Source organism: Carcharodon carcharias, chromosome 11 (genome assembly GCF_017639515.1).
Source record: "Carcharodon carcharias isolate sCarCar2 chromosome 11, sCarCar2.pri, whole genome shotgun sequence".
Taxonomy (NCBI): Eukaryota; Metazoa; Chordata; class Chondrichthyes; order Lamniformes; family Lamnidae; genus Carcharodon; species Carcharodon carcharias.
Genome location: NC_054477.1, coordinates 102,007,856 through 102,034,406, shown reverse-complemented (window position 1 = coordinate 102,034,406; position 26,551 = coordinate 102,007,856). Strand labels below are relative to the sequence as shown.

Sequence of the window (26,551 nt, the reverse complement as noted above, 5' to 3'; positions counted from 1 at the left end):
TCAAAATCCTGGAACTCCCTCTCTAACAGCACTGTGGGTGTACCTACACCACATGGACTGCAGTGTTTCAAAAAGGCAGCTCACCACCACCTTCTCAAGGGCAATTAAGAATGGGGCAATATATGCCAGTCTAGTCAGTAATGTCCGCACACTGTAAATAAATTTTAAAAATGCTCTACAGTTGTTCCAGTGTAGCATCCAACTGTTTCTTCAGTGATATCAGGATTGTTAATATTGTAATGTAAGTCCATTTGAAATATTGCTCACACTTTACCTGAAGAAGACCTTCTTGCTAGTTTTAAATTTGCTTTTGACTATTTTGAACCTGTGTACTTTTGTCCTATTTTCACTATTTAATGTAAAGTAATTTTCTGGATTTGCCTTTCCCCTATTATATATATATAATCTGTCAGATGCCTTCTTTCAAACTTGAAATGCCCAGGTTTACCCTTCCTCATAACTCAACCCAAGATCAGCCTTATAAATCTGTTCTATACTATTTCCAATGCTAGAATATCTTTTTTATGCCTTAGTAACTAGAACCAGACATTGTACTTTAGGTTAAAAGCAAAAAACTGCAGCTGCTGGAAATCAGAAACAAAAATACCTGGAAAAACTCAGCATGTCTGGCAGTGTCTGTGGAGGGGAACACAGTTAATGTATGACTCTTCAACAGAACTAAGTAAAAATAGAAAAGAGATGAAATATAAGCTGGTTTAAGGTGGGGGATGGGGGGGGGGGTGGTGGGACAGGTAGAGCTGGATAGAGGGCCAGTGATAGGTGGAGATAGCCAAAAGATGTTATAGACAAAAGGACAAAGAGGTGTTGAAGGTGGTGATATTATCTAAGGAATGTGCTAATTAAGGGTAGAAAGCAGGACAAGCAAGGTACAGATAGTAGGGGTGGTGTGGGGTGAAGGGAAGGGATCGGAATAGGCTAAAAGGTAGAGATAAAACAATGGATGGAAATACATTTAAAAATCATGGAACTAGGTGGGGAAAGAAAAATCTATATAAGTTATTGGAAAAAAAGGAGGGGGGGATCGGAAAGGGGGTGGGGATGGAGGAGAGAGTTCATGATCTAAAATAGTTTAACTCAATATTAGTTGTACTCTAGGTGCTGTCTGACCAAAGCACCGTGCAATTTGATGACAACTTCTCTGACTTGCTAAATTCATAAAACACAGTATTATCATTGTGCATTGGCACACTACCTTGCTTTGACTTGTTGAGCATCCCATCCACTAAAGTTTCCAAGTCACTTTCAATTTCATCTTTAGTAATTTCTGTACCAGCTGTGACATAAGTGTGTCACCCATTTTTGCTTTTTGTTGCAGTATTTCATACCACTCCTCATGACATTTTATCTGCTGTTGTTCCATCCACTAACATATTTTGCTGAACTCATTTTGGGCTGCTCCCTCCAATTCCATGTCTTCTACAGACACATGTTTGGGTGTGCACTTCTCACAATTCTCCAACATTAAAATCATATGCAGAAAATTATGTTGAATGCAATTTTATAACCCTTCAGTGTTACAGCTGACTTGTATAATTGATCTAGTAGGCAAGCATTATCCATCCACTAAGTGTATCACTAGTAAACTGGGCTTTTGAGCTGACTCCTTGCCATCGTAAAGCTGCAGCGGTTCAAGAAGGCAGTTCACCAACACCTTCTCAAGGGTAATTAGGGATGGGCAATAAATGCTGGTGCCCACAACCTGGAAATGAATTTAAAAAATGTTGGCATTTGTTCTCAACAGGAGCCCATGGGACACATGTAGCTAGTATAGCTGCAGGCTTTTTTCCAGATGACCCTGAACGGAATGGTATAGCACCTGGGGCTCAAATTCTTGCTGTGAAGATTGGTGACACAAGGCTTAGCACCATGGAAACTGGAACAGGATTGATCAGAGCTGTAAGTGTTCATTTATCAACTCTTTTAATTCAGCAGTGTTAGCTTTTGATTCCTATTATTATTGTCAGGGATGTTTCCTACATTTAACCTTGATTTTCCTCCAATTTTATGTTATTCTGCACCCCTCCCCCCGCACATGTGGCAGACAACAGACATTTCTTCCATGTTTTCCTATGTTGGCCTATAATTGACCTCTTGGAAGAATTAAATGGATTAACCAACCACCTATTTACTTCATGAAGTTGACACTCTTATTCTTTTAGATTATTTGAAAGGAAATATCATTAGGTTCTATCTCCCCTGACTAAGAAATTAAATGTGAATGTGGAAGGCCGAGGAATCAAGGGAAAGTAGGTAGACAATAAAAGAGCTTTTCAGTAATTGGTTGTACGTACTTCACTGCAGGTTTAGTGAATAAGGCAGATGAACTGAGCGTACAGATCGATACTTGGAAGTATGATATCATAACTATTACTGAAACGTGGCTTAAAGATGGACAACATTCCTGCTGACAGAGTTTTCAGATAGGCAAATGGAATAGAGAGAGGAATTATAAAAAGAGTGCTTGCAGAATTTATTAAAGATAAAATCACAGCTGTGAGGAAGGATGATCAAATAGAAAGAACATAAAATGAAGATAAATGGTTTGAAGTGAGGACCAAAAAATGGTCATAGAGCCCAAAAACAGTGAGAGGCAGATAGAAAGTAAATATGTTGGCAAGTTGCTAAGAAGTGCAGAAACTAAAGAACAATAATGGGGGATTTCAACTACCCTAACATAAATAGGGATAAATTTATTGTGAAAGATACGAAGGCTGCAAAATTCTTAAAATATATTCAGGAGAACATTTTTTAGTCAATACGTAGCATGACCAGCAAGAGAGCAGGCAGAAGGGCTAAGTGGAAAATTGCCCAGGTATGGCCCTGTCCTTAAAAAGCAGGATAAATCTGGCAGTTAACCACCACCCCATCCCTGCCATCAGTCCGCTCTCAATTGTGAGCAAAGCGATGGAAGCTTTAATTGACAGCGCTATCAAGCAGCACTTACTCAACAATAACCTGCTTACCAACGTTCAGGATGAGATTTTCCCATTTCTTCTGTGGCGGGCTTAATGGCAGTCGATGGGGCAGAATGTAGCGTGAGGTCCAAAAACCAGTTTCACACTGGCATGAAATTATGGTGGGATCTTCCGCTACTGTCCGCCATGGCAGGTTGCAATTCCCACCAGAGGCCAGCGTGAAACCGATTTGCATTCTACTAATGAGATGCAGATGAAGAACCGACTGGTATCACCCCACCACCATGCCCGATTATCTGTAACGTCAGCGGGAAATCTCACCAACTCAGAACACGTCTGGACCAACATGGCATGTAAAAGTCAGGACTTACCTTAAGACACCTTTGCCTGATGTTCCCCTGTCTCTTGCTGACTCTCCAGCATTATTTGGAAGGCCAATTCCAGAGGCCCGTCATTGGACTCGGACATCGCAGATGCCTGTTCCCCAGTAGTCCGGCAAGTGTCGATGAACTTGGCTGACCCTGCCTTCTCTTGCTGCAGACACACGTCCCTGCAGTGACCACAAGAGTGTGAAACCCTTCCTAGACTGGAACTAAGACCCACCGAGGTGTGTGTCACTGGGCTAGCAGAGGGTGCAGGTTCTGTGGTGACGCCTCTATAGTTGCACTTTGCTCATCTGTGATACCCGGGTTTGGGCTTGAGTTGGAGCTGGACAGGGCGTCTTGTGGCTTAGCCTTTGCCCTCTTCCTGATGGCACCTGTAAGTGAGAGAGAAGAGCGCGAGTGACAGCATGAGCTGCCTCCAACATGGCTCTGAGGTTTCTATGGATCCTTACTATTTGGAGCCCCAAATCCAGTCTCCCCATTTCCAATGGCCCAGTTCCGCTCCATTCCTGCTAGCTGAGCTGTCCACTCCTTGAATTCTGTCACTTCTTCCTTCAGGTGTGGCTGACCCCCACTGAGGCCCATTCCCCCTGTACCATTCATTGTGGTTAGTGTGAGCAGCTGAAAGTTCACTTACCCTGGGTGGTGCAGGTGAGGTCGTTCATCCTCTTCTGGCATTGGAGGGCTGTCCTGTACTGGAGGCCCTGGGCACTGACTGCAGTGGCAACCTGCTCCCACACTGGGTTGGCCTCCCTGCTAGGCCTCCTCCTCCCATCAGATGGGTACATACATCCCTTCTGTCCTCCACCTGATCGAGGAAGATGCCCTGGGATGAGTCGCTAAACTTTAGTGCAGAGGTCCCTGCCATTTCTATCGACCTTGTTAGTAAGTTGCTGTACTGGTGCCTTTTAAAAATGGCACAACGATATGATATTGGGAGGGGGCATGCCATCCAGCGTGCCCCGTTGTGTGTTGGTTGGGAAAACCCATACTGCATAATTAATGAGGTAGGGGTTGAATGATATATCGCAAATCCTGGCAGCCCGCACAGCAGGAAACACTCCCTGTCCCCGTCACAGGACTTAGTCCCGGATGGAAAAATTCCACCCTCAGTTTGGGTTCTGCTATGGGCATCGGCTCCAGACTTCATTACAACCTTGACTCAAACATGGACAAAAGAGCTGAATTCCGGAGGTGAGGTGAGAGTGACAGCCCTTGACATCAAGTTGGCATTTGACTAAGTGCAGCATCAAGGAACCTGAGACAAATTGAAGTCAGTGGGACTCAGCGGGGTGGCGGGGGAAAGCTCTCCATCAGTTTGAATTATACCTAGCACATAGGAAGATGGTTATGATTGTTGGAAGCCAATCATTTCAGCCCAGGACATCGCTACAGGAGTTCTTCATGGTAGAGTCCTAGGCCGAACTATTCTCAGTTGCTTCATCAATGACCTTTCCTCCAGCATATTGTCAGAAGTGGGATGTTCATTGATGATTGTAGTGTGTTCAATAACATTCACAATTCTTCAGACACTGAAGCAGTCCATGCCTGTTTGCACTGATAAGTGGCAAGTGCCATTAGTACCACACAAGTGCCAGGCAATGACCACCTCCAACAAGAGAGAATCCTTGACATTCAACAGCATTACATTGCTAAAACTCCACCGTCAACATCCTAGAGTAACCATTGACCAGAAACCTAATTGGAACAGCCACATAAAAACTGTGCTGATAAGTGCAAGTCAGAGTTTGGGAATTTTGTAACAAATAACTCGCCTCCTGACTCCCGAAAGCCTGTCCACCCACAAGGCACAAGTCAGGAGCGTGATGGAATACTCCCAACCTATCTGGATGAGTGCAGCTCCAGCAACACTGAAGAAGCTCAATACATTCAGGCCAAAGCAGCCTGCTTGACCGACACCCCATACATCACCATAAACATTCACTCTCTCCACAACAAAAACAGAATTACCTGGAAAAACTCAGCAGGTCTGGCAGCATCGGCGGAGAAGAAAAGAGTTGATGTTTCGAGTCCTCATGACCCTTCGACAGAACTTGAGTTCGAGTCCAAGAAAGAGTTGAAATATAAGCTGGTTTAAGGTGTGTGTGTGGGGGGCGGAGGGATAGAGAGAGAGAGAGGTGGAGGGGGGGGTGTGGTTGTAGGGACAAACAAGCAGTGATAGAAGCAGATCATCAAAAGATGTCAGCGACAATAGTACAATAGAACACATAGGTGTTAAAGTTAAAGTTGGTGAGGTTGGGGGCCGACAGGCTTCACTCCAGTTACAGTGTCAGCACTGCGCATGCTTCAACTCACCAGTTGAAGCATGCGCAGTGCTGACACTGTAACTGGAGTGAAGCCTGTCGGCCCCCAACCTCACCAACTTTAACTTTAACACCTATGTGTTCTATTGTACTATTGTCGTTGACATCTTTTGATGATCTGCTTCTATCACTGCTTGTTTGTCCCTACAACCACACCCCCCCCTCCACCTCTCTCTCTCTCTATCCCTCCGCCCCCCACACACACACCTTAAACCAGCTTATATTTCAACTCTTTCTTGGACTCGAACTCAAGTTCTGTCGAAGGGTCCTGAGGACTCGAAACGTCAACTCTTTTCTTCTCCGCCGATGCTGCCAGACCTGCTGAGTTTTTCCAGGTAATTCTGCTTTTGTTTTGGATTTCCAGCATCCGCAGTTTTTTTGTTTTTTTCACTCTCTCCACCATTGATGCACAGCGGCAGCAGTTTGTACAATCTAACTGATGCACTGCAGCAACTCACTAAGTCTCCTCCAATAGCACCTTCCAAACCTGTGACCTCTACAACCTCAAAGGATAAGGGCAGCAGACGCACAGAAGCACCACCACCCGCAAGTTCCCCTCCAAGCCACGCATAATCCTGACTTGGAAATGTATTGCTCTTCCTTCACTGTCGTTGGACCAAAAAACCTGGGACTCTCTTCCGATCAGCACTGGTTATGGATAGGCAACATATGCTGGTCTTGGTCAGCGATGCAATCGTTCCATGAGCGAATAAAAAAAAAAATAAATTTCTGGACATAGTTTTAGGGAATGAATCTGGGCAAATGGCACAAGCATCAGTAGGATTGCATTTTAGTGGTAGTGATCATATTTCAGTTAGATTTAGAGTAGTTTTAGAAAGGGATAAAGATAGATGGAATAGAAGTTTTATTGGGGAAGGGTCAATTTTATTAAGTCGGGATGTATTTAGGGAAAAATGGACTGGAAATAGCTACTTGCAGGTGTCAGAGCAGTAGGAGACATCGAGGGAGAGCTCAAGAGGGTTGAGAACAAATAAGTTTCTTCAAAAAACCAAAGCTGTAGCCCACAAATCTAGACCCCCCCCCCCAGATGTCAAAGAGCATACAGGGTAGGATAAGGCAAAATAAAAGAAACATTGGGCAGGATTTGATGATCCACCAACCCTACCCCACGGTCATTCTTCCTCCTGTACTCTCACCGCTTCCTTGCCCATGCTCCCCCCAGCCTCCCAAACCCAGCCTTCCACTCACTTTGCTGGGGCCTGTCAGCCTGGCCCCCGGACTTACCTTAAGTCCAGACATCTCTTTATTGAAACTACCTGAAACTACTAGCCCTAGCAGTGGCCACCAATATTGTCTGGTGCTGCTGTAACTACTGTTAGCTGGGTACTGTTTAAGGTAGGTCTTACTCCTAAAAGAGGGGCAGAGGTGTCACATTAAAGGAATTAACACCGCTACCAGTTTTAAATTGCTGAGAGGTAGCCGTCACTGTGGTTGGTGGGCTCGCCACCAACTTTTTAGCCATGTGTTTGGGAACCATGGTGCCCCATAAAATCCAGCCCCTTGTATCAGATGCCAAGAGCTCAATACTGCAGGAAGCTTAGAAGAGTATGGAAAATGCAGGGGTTAAATGTGTGTGCTTAAGTTTGAGGAAACAAACTTATGATTGATGGGCGTCTTTGTGACTGGAAGGCTGTTTTCTGCAGGGCTCAGTATTGGATCTCTTGCTGTTCGTGGTTGTATATTTCAATGCTTTCAACTTAATTACAGGAGGCAGATGGTGCAGAAATTGGTTGTGTGATTGATTGTGAGGAACAAAGCTGTAGATTGCAGCAAAATATTGATGGACAGGTTCAGGTGGGCAGAAAAGTGGCATATGGAAATCAAGGAAGTGTAAGATAATGTATTCCAGGAAGCCAAACAAGACATAGGGATAAATGGTAAGATTCTAAAAAGTGGAGAGGAACAGGGAGCTTGGAGTGTCTGTCCACAGATCCCTCTAGGTAGCAGGATAGGTTGATAAGGTGGTCAAGCGAGCATACAGGACACTTTCCTTTATAGGCTGAGGCCTAAGAATGAGAGCAGGGAGGTTTGCTGGAACTGCATGAAACAAGAGTTGGACTGCAGCTAACTGGATACTGCATACAGTCCTGGCCACCCCATTGCAGGAAGAATGTGAAAACGCTAGGAAGAGTACAATGGAAATTTACAAGGATGTTACTAGGAATGGAGAATTTTAGCTAAAAGGACAGATTGGAAAAGCTTGCTTTGTTTCATATGGAGATTAAATTGAGATGTATAAAATGATAAGGGGCCTAGATAGAGTGGATAGGATGGACCTATTTCTGTTTTGCAGAGAAGTCAATAACTGGGAGGCATAGATTTAACGTAATTGATGGAAAAAATTGGAGGAGAGTTGAGGAGGAATTTTTTCACCCAGAGGGTGATGGGGGCTCTGGAACTCACTGCCTGAAAGCATGGTAGAGGCAGAAATCTTCATCGCATTAGAAAGTTTGGATGTACACTTGAGGCACTTATAGTTTACAAGGCTACAGACCAAGAGCTGGAAGGTGGGATTATACAAGAGAGCTCACTTTCAGCATGGCCATGATGAGCTGAATGACCTCCTATTATGTCTGCTATCTTTCAAATTTTCTATGATACTCCAGTGCAGCATTAAGACTTAATAAAAGCAGAATTACCTGGAAAAACTCAGCAGGTCTGGCAGCATCGGCGGAGAAGAAAAGAGTTGACGTTTCAAGTCCTCATGACCCTTCAACAGACCCTTTTGTTGAAGGGCCATGAGGACTCGAAACGTCAACTCGTCTCTTCTCCGTCAATGCTGCCAGACCTGCTGAGTTTTTCCAGGTAATTCTGTTTTTGTTTTGGATTTCCAGCATCCGCAGTTTTTTTGTTTTTAAGACTTAATATTCTATTCAGAAGACAGGACGTCCAACAATGCAGCATTTCCTCAGTACTATGATTAAATACTAGCCCAGATTATGCTCAGGGTATTACCAGTGTATTAGAACAAATTTCATTAGCGTGTCATTTTAGTTAAAGTGATGAAAATAAAAAAGCTTTTGAAATTATAAAGAATTAAGTTATTATCCTTTCAGGAAATTCACAGTTCGCAATGCATTTCACAGAAGCAGTGACGGCACCTGCTCATTCTTCTTATTTTATACGCTGCTTGAAAAATGTGGAAGATTGGAGGTTTTGAATAATATTCCTTTGGTTTGAAATTTTTCACAATGCCTGGAATATATTTAAACCTTATTTCTATTCTGTCAACAGATGATTGAAGCAATAAAATATAAATGTGATCTTGTAAACTACAGCTATGGTGAGGCTACACATTGGCCGAATGCAGGGTGAGTATAATTGATCAGTGCTTTGCTAACACTAATATCAAATGTATAAAATTATAGATCAGTGGAATGACATGTAAAATCTTACTGTGGAATTAAATTTGACAGATAGTGGATTTGGATTGTTACTGAAAAGGGAAACAAATTACTATTACTTTGATACCATGATATTGTTTTTTTTAAATCAATGAAAGTAGGGTATTAGAGGTTACAAGATTGTTCTAATACAGTCCCCATTACTTAATAAGGGCATTCATTTATATTGCCCAAACAGTGCTACCCATTAGCTATTTGCTTTTAACACCTACTTCACAATCAAAAGCAAAATACTGCAGATGCTGGAAATCTGAAAGAAAAACAGAAAATGCTGGAAATCTGAAAGAAAAACAGAAAATGCTGGAAATATTCAGCAGGCCTGGCAGCATCTGGTGCCAAAGAGAAACAGAGTTAACGTTTCAGGTCAAAGAGCTTTCTTCAGAACTGAAAGAAGATAGAAATGTTATTGGTTTTGAGCAAGTAAAAGGGGAGGAAGAAGAAAAGAAAAAATCAAAATAAGGTGGAGCATGGGAGAGTTTAAATGACAAAAGATTTCATGGTACAAAAGGTAAAGGGAGTAGTAGTAAAGAAACAATATTTGTCCAGAGTGGGTGTGAATGGCAGAACAATGAGCAGTCTCTGAATCAAAAATATGAAAAACGAGATTAAAATCTTCACACGAGAAATAAAAACAGAAACAAAACTCGGGGCGGGGGGGGGAGGGGGGCAGAGTTTATGATCTGAAATTACTGAACTCAGTGTTGAGTCCAGAAGGCTGTAAAGTGCCTAATTGAAAGATGAGATGCTATTCTTTGAACTTTGCGATGAGCTTCACTGGAACACTGCAGCAGGCTGAAGACCGAGATTTCTGTTTGTCAGCAAGATGAGAAATAAAATGGCAAGCCAGTGGAAGTTCAGGGTCACACCTGCAGACAAAACAGAGATATTCCACAAAGCGGTCAACCAATCTACATTTGTTCTCCCCAGTTTAGAAATGACCTCATTGTGAGCAGCGCATAGAGTATACTAAGTCGAAAGAAGCAATGTGGACCGCTGCTTAACCTGGGAGGACTGTTAGGGGCTTGGATGGTGAGGAGAGATGAGATAACAGGACAGGTGTTACATCTGTGGCATTTAGGAAGGTGCTGTGGGAAGGGGACGAGGTGTTGGGGGTGATTAAGGAGAAGACAAGGGTGTCACAAAGGAAACTGCTCCTGCAGAATGCTGGCAGGGGAGGGGAGAAGAAGATATGTTTGGTGGTGGCATCATGCTGGAGGTGGTGGGAAGCGTGGCGGATGAATCTGTTGGATGCATAGGCTGGTGAGGTGGAAGGTGAGGAATAGGGGAACCCTATCACGGTTCTGCGAGGGAGGGGAAGGGATGAGAAAGTGCAGAAAATGAGTTGGGCACAGTTGAGGGCCCTGTCAAACGTGGTGGGGGTGGGGAGCCCTTGGTTGAAGAAAAAGGAGGACATATCAGAAACACCGTTGTGGAAGATTGCATCATCAGAAAAGATGTGATGGAGACGGAAAAACTGGCCAAATGGATAGCAGGAAGTGTATTCGAGGTAGTTGTGGGAGTCATTGGGCTTATAATTAATATTATTTGATAACGTGTCACCAGAAATGGAGACAGAGAAGTCAAGGAAAGGAAGAGATGGGTCAGAGATAGACCACATGAAGGTGAGAGAAGGGTAGAAATTGGAAGGAAAGTTGATGAAATTTTCCAATTCCGGAAGAGAGCAAGAAACAGCACCAATACAGTCATTAACATACCTGAAAAGGAGTTCAGGGAGGGATCCAAATGGGACTGAAACAAGAATTGTTCCACATATCCTACAAAAAGGCAGGAGTAGCTAGGACCTATTGGGTACCCATAGCACCACCTTTTATTGAGAGGAGGTGAGATGAGTTAAAGGAGAAATTATTCAATGAGAGAACAAGTTCAGGCAAGTGGAGGAGGGTGGTGGTGGATGGGGATTGGTTGGACCTCTGTTGCTGCTGACGATTACCAGCATTTTGTATTTTTATTATCTATTTCAAAGTTCCTGGTTATATTGTCTTAGATATTTCATTAATTTCAGGCAGAAACAGCTACACTTACTAAACTTGACATTGTCTATCTACAATATTTCATTTTTCTTCTGATTTATAAGCATCAGTGTGGTGATTGCTGAGAAACTCAATTTTTGTTTCCCTGGCATTCCCACCTCAGGTTTTGGGGTTATTTGCTGTTCATTTTACTTCACCTATGACATTTAGCAAACTTGCTGTTTGCCTACCTTTGGGTCTCAGTTCATGGCCTGTCTGCTTTGGCACCAGAGTTGGCGGCAGCATATTTCCAGCATGCTCCTGTTTGGATTTGGATTTAGGCTCATCTGTCACTTGTTCAGATGAATGCTTGCTCCCACACTCCCCTTTCATTGGGGATCTGATATTGAGCTAACAGATCAGGGTGACTTACAACATTTTTTTAAAAGAGGGTTTTTCAGTATGCAGATAGTGAGGCAGTTAAATTGAAAGGTGGTATTGTTAATTAAGCATTTAATTGTTTTGAGATGGTGGGCATCAACTCGGAATTCAGTTGTGCTGCTGTATAATGGCACACACTGGAACTGTGGTTACTGGATTCGGAGGTGCATGTTTATAATGTACATCTCTGTAAATAAAAGCTTATGAAGTGTGTTAAAATTAGGCTCCAGTTCTATTCTTCATTGCCTGGCTATCTGAAGTAGAGCATGATAGCAAAGTTTGGGAACTAAAGGCAAAGATTGGAAACCAAGGAATATTTTTCAGATATAAATCTAAAATCCTTGGGGCCACTATGGAAAATGGCAGGAAGCAAATTTAAATTGTTGGGGTATGATTACCTTCTGATGTTCTCCAAGTCTGAATCATGTGACTAATGGGAGAATGAAATTGATATGTTGACATGGGTTCCAATTCTACCAAAAAGAAAACAAGCTATGGTCTTGGTTATGTATGCTCCATAAATATATTTACAAAGCAAATTTGGATGTTAAGTGCAAAGAATGATTTTTGGGAAACATCAGTGATACAATTGCATTTTAGTAGTTGATCCAATCAGAACACTGTCTCTCTGTTTTTCAAAGCATGTCATATCCAGTAGTTGCATCCACGAATAAAACATGAAAAAATGAATCAGTGATGCCATATTTGGCCAGATCATGTTTTTAAGAACTGAACTGTTAATCACTCGAGTTTGGTCAATGGTGTCAGTTAGTCCTTCCAATTGTAATATAGGCCTGAATCGTCTGGTCAGCGTTCGGGCGTGGGCCCCGCTCGGTGACGCGTAAAATTGCACGTGGTGACATCGGGCTTGTGTCCCGATGTCACTGTGTGTTATTCCGATCTTCAGTTTGGCAGGCGCGCACGAGAGTCAGCTGTGCACCCGCCGAACTGTCTAAGGCCATTATTGAACTAATTGAAGTAGTTCTAGGCGGCCTTCAAATTTATCATGAAATCTTATCCACGGGCAATGAAGTATTTATAAATCCAATAAAATTTTTAAATTAAAATTCTTTGACATGTCCCAGCTCACGTGACACTGTCACATGAGTGGACTTGTCTGAATAATTTTTTACATTTTTTTTTGAAATTTTAATAATGAAAATAATCTCCCTGAGGCAGCTCCATACTTCAGGGAGATTTCTGCACTCTTTCGCGTGCATGCCCCAACTCTCCCTTCCCCTGCCCGCACCGGTAGCGCTGAGCGCTTCTGGGTGTGCGTCACACTGGGCGGGTCTTAATTGGCCTGCCCATGTAAAATGGCGGCACGCAGCCAATCGTGGCCGTTGATCGGGCTGCACACTGGCCTGTGCCCACTCCCACTTAGCACCCCCACCCCAGACAGGAAGAAAATTCTCCCTATAAATCCTATGTTTAACAAGTGTTATGACAATGCAGTTGGTACAACTGAGTTATTTAAAAATCCCAGAGGGAAATCTTAAACAGCTGTCATAACCTACATTTTTAAGCGGTATGTTTGAGATGCGACACTAAATTCAGGAATCAGACCACCAGTTCTCAAAGTTTTACGTTAAACTAAATGAAACATTTTATTAATTTACACTGGTTAAAATATATATATATACACATGGCTACAAATTACTACTATCATAACTTTTAACAAGTTCCTAAACTAATCTCCATTAAGGCAACAACAACCCATAGACTTAACCAAACACCAGGCAAAGCATTTTCACCTTACGAATTCAAAATGAAGTTCTTTTCACTTTAGTTCCTGTGGAGCCAGTTGGAGGCTTATAGCTGCCTTTTGATCTCACATTGCCTCTGCTCTACACACTTGAAAACTGCTAAAGTTATACCTACCACCACTGATTGAATGCAAATTCTTATTGTCTCACCAGCCTCTTTGAACTCCACTTTTTAACAATGAAACCCTTTTCACATTACCAATTTTATTAGTAATATAAACTTATTGCTTGGTATCTGCTAGATAGGCGTCAGGTTTTCACTCCATTTCTTGAATGCTCTAGTCAAAATATGTAAATGCACACTATCTCTCTTAAATATCAAAACTAGGACACATCAAAGCACCCAGACTAGCTGGTTTTAATCCAATTAAGACACACCCAAAGACTAAACCTCTATTTTAAAAGTAATCTTTTCCAATAATATATACATTAATAGCTTCATGACACAAGTCATAATTTTTTTACTATGAGTAATTTTATATACTGCTCTTAATTTTAAAGCTGGTTAATGTCAGAACATGAAGCAACATTTGCCTTCTTCAACACCACTGAATTACCAGCTATAGAATTTATTGGTTACTTGAAAAAAGTGATTATGTAATACTATTGGTGTAATGTTCTAATCAGAACAGACACCAGCTTCATGGACTAAGTGGCAGTTTGTTTTGTTTTGTAGTTTAATTCTCAGACCAAAAAGGCAGACAGAGTAATCAAGCAACATTTTTAGGTGAAATTTATAAAATAATTCAAACAATTTCAGTGATCAGAAGACTCGTGAAAATATTAAATTCTCCAGCTTAGCTAAATTTTATGAAAATGAATTGCACTGAAGTAAAATGCCTATTGAAATAAGTAAGACAAGATTGAAGGATTAACCGATTGTTGCTGTTCATATGCCAGTTGTTTCTAGTGCTGATCAGTGAGGAATTGTTGATTTCCCCACACCCCGCCTGAGGGGTGCTTTTTTGCATCTTATAGTGGCTTTCTTGAATGTATGGCTTCCAGAAAATGTATGGTCATAAATGGGAAGTTTCGTTACTGTAAATAGGTTGCTGATATGAATGTGGATTTTGATATACTGCAAAATGGATTTTATAATTGAACCAGGAGTTAAGTAGGTGATTATAATTGAATATTAAGTTTTAAACATGTAAATTGTGTTGCAGAAGTTTGATGTAACCTCCTGATCTTTGTTTTATTCAATTTTCTATTTCAGTTGCATTTGTGAAGTGATTAATGAAGCAGTATTGAAATACAATGTAATCTATGTATCAAGCGCAGGCAATAATGGACCTTGCCTTTCCACTGTGGGGTGTCCAGGTGGAACTACTTCCAGTGTCATTGGTAGGAACTGGTTTTATTTAACTCCTTTATGACTATATCCAGAGGTTTTTTTTTTCCAAATCCCTTCCACCAATTTTCTCTTTTTCCCAAAGACACTCATTGGGCAGAATTTTGCCCTTGATGGGCGGGCGGGCCCGACCGACTCGGCAGCAGGCGGGCAGCCATTCGCCACTGCCGAATTGGGCCTCGCCACCATTTTACGTGGGTGGGCCAATTAAGGCCTGCCCGACGGGAAGTGCTATGCGCTTCCTGTGGTTGGAGGGGATTCCCCAACCACGAGAGTGCGCTTTTTCGCACATGTACGCGAAAGAGTGCACATCTCCCTTGGACAAAGTGCTGCCTCAGGGAGATCGCTGAAAGTCTGTGAGACATTAAAAATAAAAAAATAAAAAAATCATTAACATGTCTCCCTTGTGAAAATGTCACATGAGATGGGACATGTTAATAAAGTATACAATCACTTCAGTAAACTTTTTTAAAACCGAAATCAAACCTCATCCCACCGCTGGATGAGGTTTGTGAAAAAATCACTTACCTGCCTGCCCCTTGGACCCAAAGTTCGCACAGGCCCCTCAAAATCCTGGTCGATTGATCACTTAATGGCCTTAACAAGGCCTTTAATTAATGGCGGGCGCGCGTTGCGCTGCATAGCGTGCCCGCCGACCAAAACATCATGATGCCGCATGCTGACATCAGGACGCTTGTGCAACGTCAGCGCACGACATTTTAAGCACAGATGTATGGGCTTTGCCCCCCGCACGTCAGCCAGAAGATTCAGCCCACTGTTGCTGAGCTTCCACAGCAGGTACCAAGAGCTTCTTATACCTCACTCAAATGCTGTGTCCTTAGACAGTGACTGCCTACAAGCAATTTAACTGTAGTGATGATCACAGTTCAGCTTAATCCTACGTGCCTGCATTGCCCATTCTCTGCACACTTGCAGCAAGAGTAGGCAGATCACCAAACATGAGGTTGGGTGGTGCAAAGTCTTGGTCAACTTTCACCATCCCAGCCAAGAAGCATTGAGAGAAACTGTATTGCTGCTACAACTACACTGGCTAAAGTCCACTCACTCAGCAGAGACCAGGGGTCAAACCTAATCCTTTACAATTTATACGTCCCTGCTACTGACTGGTTTATCCCTGACCAAAATGTATCTTTGAACACCAGTTTTATTAACTGTTTGGAAATATTAATTGGTTTATTTACCTGTTATTTAGTTTTTGCTTTTATTAAAAAGCTGTTGTTATAAAACCACCCAGCATTGCCCTTAAACAAAATAATTCCTAATACAGCTAAAGGCCACTGAGGACCAATTTCAGCTGTTTTTAAAGATTAAATTAATTAATATAAACTGGTTAAACTTCGTCTATTGTTGGTATTTCAACACGAGTAGAATGTTGCTGTGATTCATTAAATGACGTCGTACAATCAACCCTTCATCCAGATTCCATCTCTAATAAAGATTAATTTTTGCTACTCATACATTTGTGGAATAATTTTGTTTTAGATGCTTTGTTTAGAATTTTCTGCTTCTGTGCTCATCAGCCTGTGATTTTTCCATTCAGTAGGCAGAAAATTACAGACCCCCTCAGTTCCTAATTCAAAATTCTATCTCAGTAATACAAAGTCTCCTGTATATGATTTTTTTGAGAGTTAAAAATTGTGGAAAATTGAACCCACGATTAAATACTTTATGTAGATGATCTAATTTTGCTGCGGTAAGTATCTTCAGTCAGTGGCTGAAATTAGTTTCTGCTTAAATTATTTAAAATTCAATTTTGATTAATACCTTTGCAACCATCTTAATTTTCTCCACATGTAATAATTAAAAATACTGCTAAATTCAGCCATATAGTACATAACACCCCCACTCTTAATGATGCTTGGTCAAAAATTGATAACACATATATTTTCTTTCCCTACCCTTATTGAACACAAATCACTGAACAATTAGGCAGATGATCTGCTGTTCATATCTGTGATCCTTGTTCATTTGAATTTGTGTTTCTGTCTTTTCTTGAGTGCATGATATCCCAAACAAGTTAGTGTACAGAATATTGAGAGTGACCCAATGCCCAACTATTCTGTGGTGCAATATTTTGCTTTGATCATGTGCTAGCGAGCCCTATGTTTTCTACTATAAATTGCTTAGTTTCTATTTAAACTTGCATAATCAGTTCAGTGGGCTGCTATTTTAGTTTATATTTGAACTTTTCTATCTTATAGTCTCTTTCTACTAAACTTTGGTCCTTTTGTGTATAATTATTGCATACCAATATATAGCTTTCTTGTTGGTATTGTGTAGATGATGTCTATTTTATTGGGTCTGAAGTGTTTGTCACAAGACTAAGGATAGTCATGTAAAAAAGTCTAGATGAATACATGTGGTTATGTAATAAAAACAAAAAACTGCGGATGCTGGAAATCCAAAACAAAAACAGAATTATCTGGAAAAACTCAGCAGGTCTGGCAGCATCGACGGAGAAGAAAAGAGTGTGGTTGTAGGGACAAGCAAGCAGTGACAGGAGCAGACAATCAAAAGATGTCACAGGCAAAAGAACACAGAGGTGTTGAAGTTGGTGATATTATCTAAACGAATGTGCTAATTAAGAATGGATGGTACGGCACTCAATGTATAGCTCTATTGGGGGTGGGGGGCATAAAAGATTTTAAAATAATGGAAATATGTGGGAAAAGAAAAATCTATATAAATTATTGGAAGAAACAGAAAGGGGGTGGGGATGGAGGAGGGAGTTCAAGACCTAAAGTTGTTGAATTCAATATTCAGTCCGGAAGGCTGTAAAGTGCCTAGTCGGAAGATGAGGTGCTGTTCCTCCAGTTTGTGTTGGGCTTCACTGGAACAATGCAGCAAGCCAAGGACAGACCCAAGCAATTAATTTCCCATAAAGCAACAGTTTGGTACAGAAGTAGTTCCACCATAGAATGTTTCCAGACACTGATTGCATAAACTCATTTAGTTTAAAAATTGTATTATCTACAGGTGTTGGTGCATATGTCTCACCTGATATGATGATTGCTGAATACTCCTTGCGAGAGAAGCTTCCTGCCAACCAATATACTTGGTCTTCAAGAGGACCATGGTAAGCAACATCTGTGTTGGTCAACTCAGGCTGCAGAAGAAGCTTTTATGTTAAACTATTGTGAATAGTGCAGCAGTAACGAGTAATTCCTGAGTAATCATAAGAACAAAGTAGCATTGATTTATTCTCTCCACCTAGTTGTTTTTTTTTAAGTTTTATTCATTCTGTTGCCCTGAAATTGTGTTGTGTTATTAGTAATAAATGTGTTAACCTAATTTTTTGAAATTCCTTTGTCCTATTTCAACTAAATCATTAATTCTTTGACCCAAATCTTCTGAGCAGTGGGCAATGATGAGTGGGTTACCACTGCACTCATAAATTCCCCCAACTTGATGCTGCTGCGTATTTCTTCCGGGCTCTTCCAATCCTAGCTTTCACTGAAATGCACAATGCAGCATCCCTCAGAGAATTCTGTTGGAGTGGAGTAGAGTCAGGGGAAGACATGACGCATCCCCTTTTTACAGCACTAGCTGTATGGGAAGTTTAAAGGTCTAGTTTGAATGTTAGTAAATGGATGAATGAAAGGATGACTGGGTAGATGAGTGAGTAGGTAAGTGGGTAGGGTGGGTGGGTGGTTGTGTGAGGGTGGTTGGGTCGGGAGGATGGTCAGGTGGTCAAGAAGGGTAGTCTGGCCTATTCGGGAGGGGTAGTCTGATCCAGTGGGGGCATTTGGGTGGGTGGTTAGTCAGGAGGTCGGAGGGGTAGACAGATCTAGTTGGGAGGGTAGAAGGGTGGTCAGAAGGGGTAGTCAGGTCAAGGGATAGCCAGGTCTGGTTAGGAGGGGAGTTAATTGGGTGATCAGGAGGGCTGATCAGGTCGAAGGGGTGATCAGGTTGAAGGGGTAGTCTGTTTGAGAGTTAGTCAGGATAATCGGGTTGTGAGGGTAGTCAGGGGTCAGGTGTGTGATTGAGTGGATCAGTTATGGAGATATCAAGATATTAGACTAGGTTTTAATCTGTCTAAAATTTCCTGGGTAACTGTTAAGATAAGTACCGCAGGACTGCCTGAAGCCTCCAATTCTAGATCAGAGTTGGAGACGTTTGTGGAGGGTCCAGGGTCATAGGGAAATTGCCCGACATAAGTTTAAACTTCCTGAGTAATTCCCTCATAAGTTCACGTGTCAGGACTTCCGCAGGCTCCAGACGCGATCATCCCGACAATCTGGAGATCGGAAGATTTGGCCCGTTGTTTTAAATAGTGTAATTTCAACGCAAGTGTTTTTAGAAAAGAGGTTGTGCCTATTTATATTTGGAAACCATATGTGTTCAATCAAAGGAAGGTATTCTTCATATATGATGAAGTATTTATACTTTCTTTACTCTGGGGGGGGGAAGTCTTCTCAAGGGGTGAATTCAGTTGATTCTGTTCACGCTGGTACAACTAGTCAGTATTACCTTTTGCCTATATATTGTCACATGGGTAGGAAAATTATGAGCTAGCAGTGCTGTTGCTCTGCATTGTATGGTAGGATCCTGGTTCTTTTCCTGCAATTCTGACCTCGATATGTTAGACACAAAAATGTTCCTTCCCAAACTAAGGGTCCAAATTCATTGCTTTTGGTCTATAATATTTGTTCCATTTTTGAATATTGGATATAAGTGACATAGCTTCACAACTTGGGTTTTCCAAGTCAGCATGTTTAGGAATGTCCTTCACTTTTACCTGTCATTTCAAAGTGTAAACTAAATTTTTTGAATTTGTAGAAATATAAATTATTCCTTAGACCAGGTTATTAAAACTGTACTAAACTGTCAAAGATCATAATATTTCTTCCAGTCAGCACCTTTGTTATGTTTTCTTGATCAAATTGAAATTCTTCTGCATAGAGGAGAGCTATGTTAAAATTTGCTCATTTAGGGAATATAGGCAGAATTGAAATCCACTCTGGTAAGTTTAAAACATGTTGAGGAGGTTCAAAGGATTTAATACTATGGTGGAGTTTTACTCCATTCAGTTATCAAATTCAAGCTGTGTGTCATTGGCTCCTCCACAGGATCCCAAATTACTAGATTGCAGTGGTGAATATTGATCCAAAGTTATACTGCAACTTTAGCATTGGGATTTTCAAAATGGTCATTAATTTCTTCTTAGCAAGCTGGATCACAAAGTAAAAATATTAAGATTTCTTTTGGGCAAAAAATGATGTCAAATAAAAAATAAAGGCCCCATACCCTGATATCATAGGTCAGAATCTTCCATTTGGTGTGCTGGGGCAGGCTCCACATGCCAATGTGTAAAATCACACGCAGTGATGTCAGGCGTGCATCCCAACGTCACTGCACATCATTCCGATCTTCAGTTCGGCCGGTGCACACTGGAGTCAGCTGCGTGCTTGGCGAACTGTCAAAGGCCTGTTAAGGTCAATAATTACTTAGTTAAAGTGACTGTCAGGGCTGCCCATCCAACTTTAAGGTTGGCAGGCAGGCGAAAAGCCCAGGCGGCCTTCGCATTTCTCATGGATGGGATGAAGTTTCATGAAGGGTTTATGAATTAAATAAAAGTCTTTATTAAAATTCATAAATATGTCCCAGCTCATGTGACACTGTCACATGAGAGGACATGTCTGAATAATTTTATTTTTTTTATTTTAAACATCTTTTGAACTGAAAATCTCCCTGAGGCACGGAGCTGCCTCAGGGAGATTTCTGTGCTTTTTCGCACGCATGCACGAAAGAGCGCAGGCATCGAGTCCATCCTCCCCCCATCTGCACAAGTAGCGTTGAGCGCCTTAATTCACCCGCCCACGTAAAATGGCGGCGCGCAGCCAATCATGAGTGGCAATCGGCTCCACACCCAACGGCCTGACCAACAGGGAGAAAATTCTCCCCATAGACTGGTATGTATAGAATATAGAAGATAAAACTTGGAAAATGATACTTGATCCATATGTGACATGGAACCTTGAGAACTTGCTGAATAAGCACTGCTTGAATTTAGTCAAGTCTTCTTGTAGATTAAATTTTATGGTGAATGTTTACTAGTGCATTTTTGATGCTACCAATTTGGTAATTGAAATTGTTACAGTATATGAAGTGTCAGGATTCATGTTTGAGATGGCCTGAAGATGAAGATTACTGTTCTGTGCAATTTTTTTTATTTGTTCGTTACTAGCAATGCCAGCATTTATTGCCAATCCATATTTGTCCTTGAGAAGCCATCTCCTTGCAGTGAAGACATTCTGATAGTGCTGTTAGGCAGAGAGTTCCAGGAGTTTGACCCAGTGATAATGAAGGAATAGTGATATATTTCCAAGTCGTGCAAGTGTGTGACTTGGAGAGGAACTTGTGTGTGGTAGTGTTTCAGAGTGTCTGCTGCCCCTAGCTAGTAGAGGTGAAGGGTTTGGTAGGTGCTTTTGAAGAAGCCTTGGTGAGTTGCTGCAGTATATCTTGAAGATGGTACACACTATTGCCACTGTGGTGATGGGGGTGTTTTCATGTGGTGGATTTGGGCTGCATTAGGACTGCTGATATAATGTGATATCAGTGGAGGTTCTTAAAAAAGAAATGAAATTTATTTTTCTGTATCATAGACTAGTTCTTTCCTGGCTGTCTTTTGTCTTAAATGTGTAGTTTACTAGATCTTTTTAATGTATTTTAGTGCGGATGGAGCTCTTGGAGTGAGTATAAGTGCACCAGGTGGTGCCATAGCTTCTGTCCCAAACTGGACATTACGTGGAACACAATTGATGAATGGAACTTCGATGTCTTCTCCAAATGCTTGTGGAGGCATTGCTTTGCTTCTCTCAGGTAACCACGAGTCCTGCAACAAATGACTGAATAGTGTGTGGAAACAGAATGTATTTCTCATATCAGTATACTCTCTCATTATTAATCTGTTCACTCAAAATAGGTAGACATGGAATTCCATAGAATATTTGTAGATATGGTTCAAGCAGTCCTGATGAAAGGTCACAAGACTTGAAATTTACCTCTGTTTCTTCCCACAGATGCTGTCATCCTGAGTATTTCCAGCAGTGCCTGTTTTAGGTTCAAGCATTTTGGTATTTATTAAAGTAGTCTGATCTGTATATTAATGCATTTTAGTCCTTTGCTGTTCCGAAGTGTTGCATTGGTTGTAGGTATTCATCTAAATGTGAAGGAATTATTCTTCTGATCTTCCCAAAATGTTGGTCATATTGCACTCACCCTGATGTGAATCTTTGTTGCATATCCCTAATTGCCAATAGGAAGGTGGTGGTAAGCCACCTTCTTGAACCACTGCAGTCCATCTGGTGTAGGTACAGTGCTGGTGCTGTTTGAAAGGCAGTTCCCTGATTTTGACCTAACAACAGTGAAGAATGGTGATATAGTGTCAAGTCAGGATGATGTATGGTTTGGAGGGGAATTTGCAGATGGTGGCGTTTCCGTGAGTCTGCTGCCTTTGTTCTTGTGGGTGATTGAGGTCGTGGGTTCGGATGGTGCTTTCGAAGGAGGTTTGGTGAGTTGCTGCAGTGCATTTTGTTGATGGTACACACACTGCTGCCAATTACAAAGAACCTTTTAGATCATTGGCTTCAGCTATTTCAAAACAGAAAAGTAAATTATTAATTATTCCTATATCAAAGTGCAAAAATTATTAGATGTTTTAGGCTATTCAACAAGTTCCCATTTTCTTTTAAGCTTATATGAAATTGCTCTGTTTTCTCTTGGTGTCCGCTAATGTGTTTTAGACACTCATCTCTGATAGTGTTAAAAAAATTATGCTCAGCATGCATAATGTATAGGCATACTTATCTTTGGTTGCAGTAAAATGAATTGCATTATAGAAATGCCTACAGCAAGTTTTCTGTGAGCCATCTACCCAAGTATTTTCTTTTAGGGAACCCTGAAATTCCTATCTGTTTTGTTGAGCAAAGTTCTAGTTTATTTACTGAAATACAATTTGGATAATTATTATTTGTGAAATAATCTTGTGAAATTGTTTGAGGTTATAGTATGTTAATGCTAAGAATGGAACACTCATCTTCATTGACTGTGAATATCGAGCACTACCAATTCAGGGACAAGATAATCACTCACAACAATTCCATCCTCACACCATTATTTCTGTTTTCCGTCTGTATCGTAACTCTCTGTTCAAACATCTCCAGTCTGGCTTCTGTCATTCCCGTGATATGAAAATGGCCCAAATAAAATCATGACCAATATTCTCATTGATTATAACTGTAGTACATTATCACTCCTCGTCCTCTTTGCAGAGTTTTTTGGCGGTCCCTTTGCTCGCTCTGTGGGATTGGCCTTGCATGATTCCACAACTGTCCCTTTGAATGTAACACAAACATCTCTGTCGATGGCTTTTCTTCACACCTCTATGCTATTGCATCCGGAGTCCAACAAGGGTTCATTTTTAACCCCTTCTCCATCTTACCTACACGCTGACATGAGGCCTGCTTCCATGTGCACTGATGACACCTTGCCATTCCTGCTCTCGAATTACTTCCCTGTCTCTCAACTTCTCTCTCCTTTTAAAAAAAATCCTCAAAACTCATCTCTTAAACCAAGCTTTTGGGCACCCTGGCTAATCTCCTCCCCAGAATTGCAGTATGTTTTCCAAATGTCTTCTGTGAAGAACTTTGGAATTGCATTAATGTTAAAGGTATGAAATAATTAGAAATTGTGGTGGTAAATGAGGTATGCTGGTCACCAGATCAACCATCCTTTCTGAGCAAACAGCTAGAGTTAGGCTGAGATCCCAGAGGTTTAGAAACCCATTGTGCCAGCCCCATAAAACACTTGAATTTTTTTCTCTGAGTAACATTGTCTATCTTTTCTTAGCCATGTAAGGATGTATGGTCAGCTTTGGTGTAAGTAGGATAAGATGATAAGGAAACCTGGATGTAGATGTGGTTTGGGTCGAGATGATAAAGGAAAGAGGTCACTCGTGGGAGTCGTGTACAGGCCCCCTAACAGTAACTATATGGTAGGATGGGGCATAAAGGAAGAAATAATCAGAGTTGCCAGAAAGGTACGGCAGTAATCTTGGGGGATTTTAGTGTGCATATAGACTGGAAAAGTCAGATGGGCAAAGGTAGCCTAGATGAGGAATTCATAGAATGTTTTTGGGATAGTTTCTTACAACAGCATGTTCTGGCGCCAAGCAGAAAGCAGACTATATACTAGGTATTGTGCAACGAGATAGCAATGATCTCATAGTGAAGGTGCCCCTAGGTAGTAGTGATTATAATATGATTGAATTTTACATTCAGTTTGAGGGAGAGAAGAGTGTCTCCTCAAGACTAGCATTTTAAATTTAAATAAGGGTAATAATGAGGACATGAAAGCAGAGCTAATTAATGTGAACTGGCAAATTAGGTTAAGGAATAGGTCAATGGAGATGCAGACATTTAAGGGGATATTTCAGAATACACAGAATAGATACATTCCAACAAGCAAGAAAAATTCCAAGGAGAGGACCCACCATTTGTGGTTAACTAGAAGTTAAAGATAGTTTCAAACTTAAAGAAAAAGTATAAAATTGCTCAAAGATGGGTGGCATATCATAAGATTGGGCAGAATATAAAAAGCAGCAAAGAATGACTAAAAGATTGATAAGGAAGGAAAAATTAGAAAATGAGAGAAAGCTAGCTAGAAATATAAAGACAGACAGTAAAAGTTTCTATAGATATTTTAAAAAGTTAACAAAGTGAGCATTGATCTTATAGAAAGTGAGTCTGGGGAATTAATAATGGAAATTGCAGATAATTTGACCAGATATTTTGTAGCAGTCTTCACTATAGAGGATACAAGTAACATCCCAGAAATAGCTATAAATCAGGAAATGGAAAAGAGCAAGGAACTCAAGAAAATTATAATAATCCGGGAAATGGTACTTTACAAATTGTTGGAGATTTGGACGTACAAGTACCTGGGTCCTAATGGACTTCATAGTAGGGTTAGCCAGTTAACTTAACATCTGTCATAGGGAAAATGTTAAAAGCTACTATTCACAACGTTAAAGCAGGGCACCTGGAAATCAGGATAATCAGGCAGAGTCAACATGGTTTTGTAAAAGGGAAATCACGTTTAACCAATTTATTGGAGTTCTTTGCAGAAACAACTTTATGCTGTGGATAAAGAGCACTGTACTTTCGAGAGTCATTTAATAAGATGCTACATCAAAGGTTATTGCGAAAAATAAAAGCTCATGATGTAAGGGATAACATATTGGCATGGATAGAAGATTAGCTAGCTAATAGGAAACAGAGGGTAGGCATAAATGTGTCTTTTTCCGGTTGGCAAGATATGATGAGTGGTGTGCTGCAGGGATCAGTGCTGGGGCCTCAACTTCTAACAATTTATAGAAGTGACATTGATGAAGGGACAGAAGTCATGGTTGCTAAATTTGTGATGACACTAAGGGAGGTAGGAAGGTAAGATGGTGAACAGGACACAAGGAGACTACAAAGCAATATAGATAAGTTAAGTGACTGGGCAGAGATCTGGCAAATGGGGTATAAGGTGGGAAAATGTGAAATTGTCTATTTTGGGAGGAAAAACAAAAGAGAAGCATATTATCTAAGTAGTGAGAGATTGCAGAGCTCTGAGATGCAGAAGGATCTGGGTGTCCTCATGTAAGAATCGCAAAAGGCTAGAATGTTGGTACAGCAAATAATCAGGATAGCTAATAGAATGTTATCATTTAGTGCGAGAAGAATTGAATACAAAAATAGGGAGGTTATGCTTCAGTTATACAGGACTCTGGTGAGACCACATCTGGAACATTGTGTACAGTATTGGTCTCTTTATTTAAGGAAGGATGTAAGTGCATTGAAAGCAGTTCAGAGAAGGTTTACAAGACTTAATACCTGGAACGGACGGGTTGTCTTATGAGAAAAGGTTGGACATGCTAGGCTTATAATCGCTGCAGTTTAGAAGAGTAAGAGGCGACTTGATTGAAACATAGAAGATCCTGAGGGGTCTTGACAGGGTGGATGTGGAAAGGATATTTCATCTTGTGGGAGAATCTAGAACTAGTGGTCACCCATTTAAGACACAGATAATGAGAATTTTTTTCTCTGAGTATGGTGAATCCTTGGAACACTTTTCCTCAAATGGCAGTAGAAGCAGTCTTTGAATATCTTTAAGGCAGAGTTGATAGATTCTTGATAAACAAGGGGGTGAAAAGTTATAGGGGGTAGGCAGGAATGTAGAGTTGAGGATACAATCAGATCATGGGGGGGATGTGCGGGAGTAGGTGGGCGCACCTCCGATCGGGGCGGGCCAATTAAGGCCCGCCCAATGTGACAACCGCCCTGTGTGGGTGGGGGGGATGCCCTCAGCCGGAAGTGCGCTCTTCCGCACAAGTGCGCAAAAGAGTGCACTGATCTCCCTGAGGCTAAGTGCTGCCTCAGGGAGATTGGCTCCAAATTAAAATTTGCAATAAAAATGATAAGAAAAATTTTCCTGACATGTCCCCTTATGTGACACTGTTACATGAGTTGGGACATGCCATAACTTTAACTGAAACCTTTATTAAAAATTTAAATACCCTCGTGAAACCTCATCCCGCCCATGGATGAGGTTTCATGCTTTTTCTGAAGCTCGCCAGGGCTCCCAGCCTGCCCACCAACCTAAAGGTTGGACGGGCAGGTCCATTAATGATTTTAATTAGTTTCTCAATGGCCTCAGGCCATTGACAGGTCAGCGGGCACGCAGCTGACTTGGCTGCGCCCCTGCCGACCTGAAAATAGAAATGACGTGGGGTGACGTCGGGAGTTTCACCCGACATCATCCTGCATCATTTTATGCGTTAGCAAGCAGGTCCCGACCCCGTTCGTCGACCGAAAGATCCTGCCCCATGACTCAGTTGCTCAATAAATTACCGGTCAGCTCATGCCTTTTTTCTGAATTACTTATAAT

The 26,551-nt window shown here is 41.3% G+C and overlaps 1 protein-coding gene across 4 annotated transcripts in view; it reads left to right on the top strand.

Moving 5' to 3' along the window:
* tpp2 (tripeptidyl peptidase 2) overlaps positions 1-26,551 on the top strand; it is a 171,732-nt gene that overhangs the window by 36,609 nt on the left and 108,572 nt on the right. For all 4 annotated transcript variants that reach the window (XM_041198821.1, XM_041198820.1, XM_041198822.1 and 1 more), the window contains 5 exons: positions 1,763-1,917; positions 8,899-8,975; positions 14,462-14,589; positions 17,594-17,693; positions 21,291-21,439. In XM_041198821.1, the coding sequence (XP_041054755.1) occupies positions 1,763-1,917; positions 8,899-8,975; positions 14,462-14,589; positions 17,594-17,693; positions 21,291-21,439 (609 nt within the window). The remainder of the gene's footprint in view (positions 1-1,762; positions 1,918-8,898; positions 8,976-14,461; positions 14,590-17,593; positions 17,694-21,290; positions 21,440-26,551) is intronic.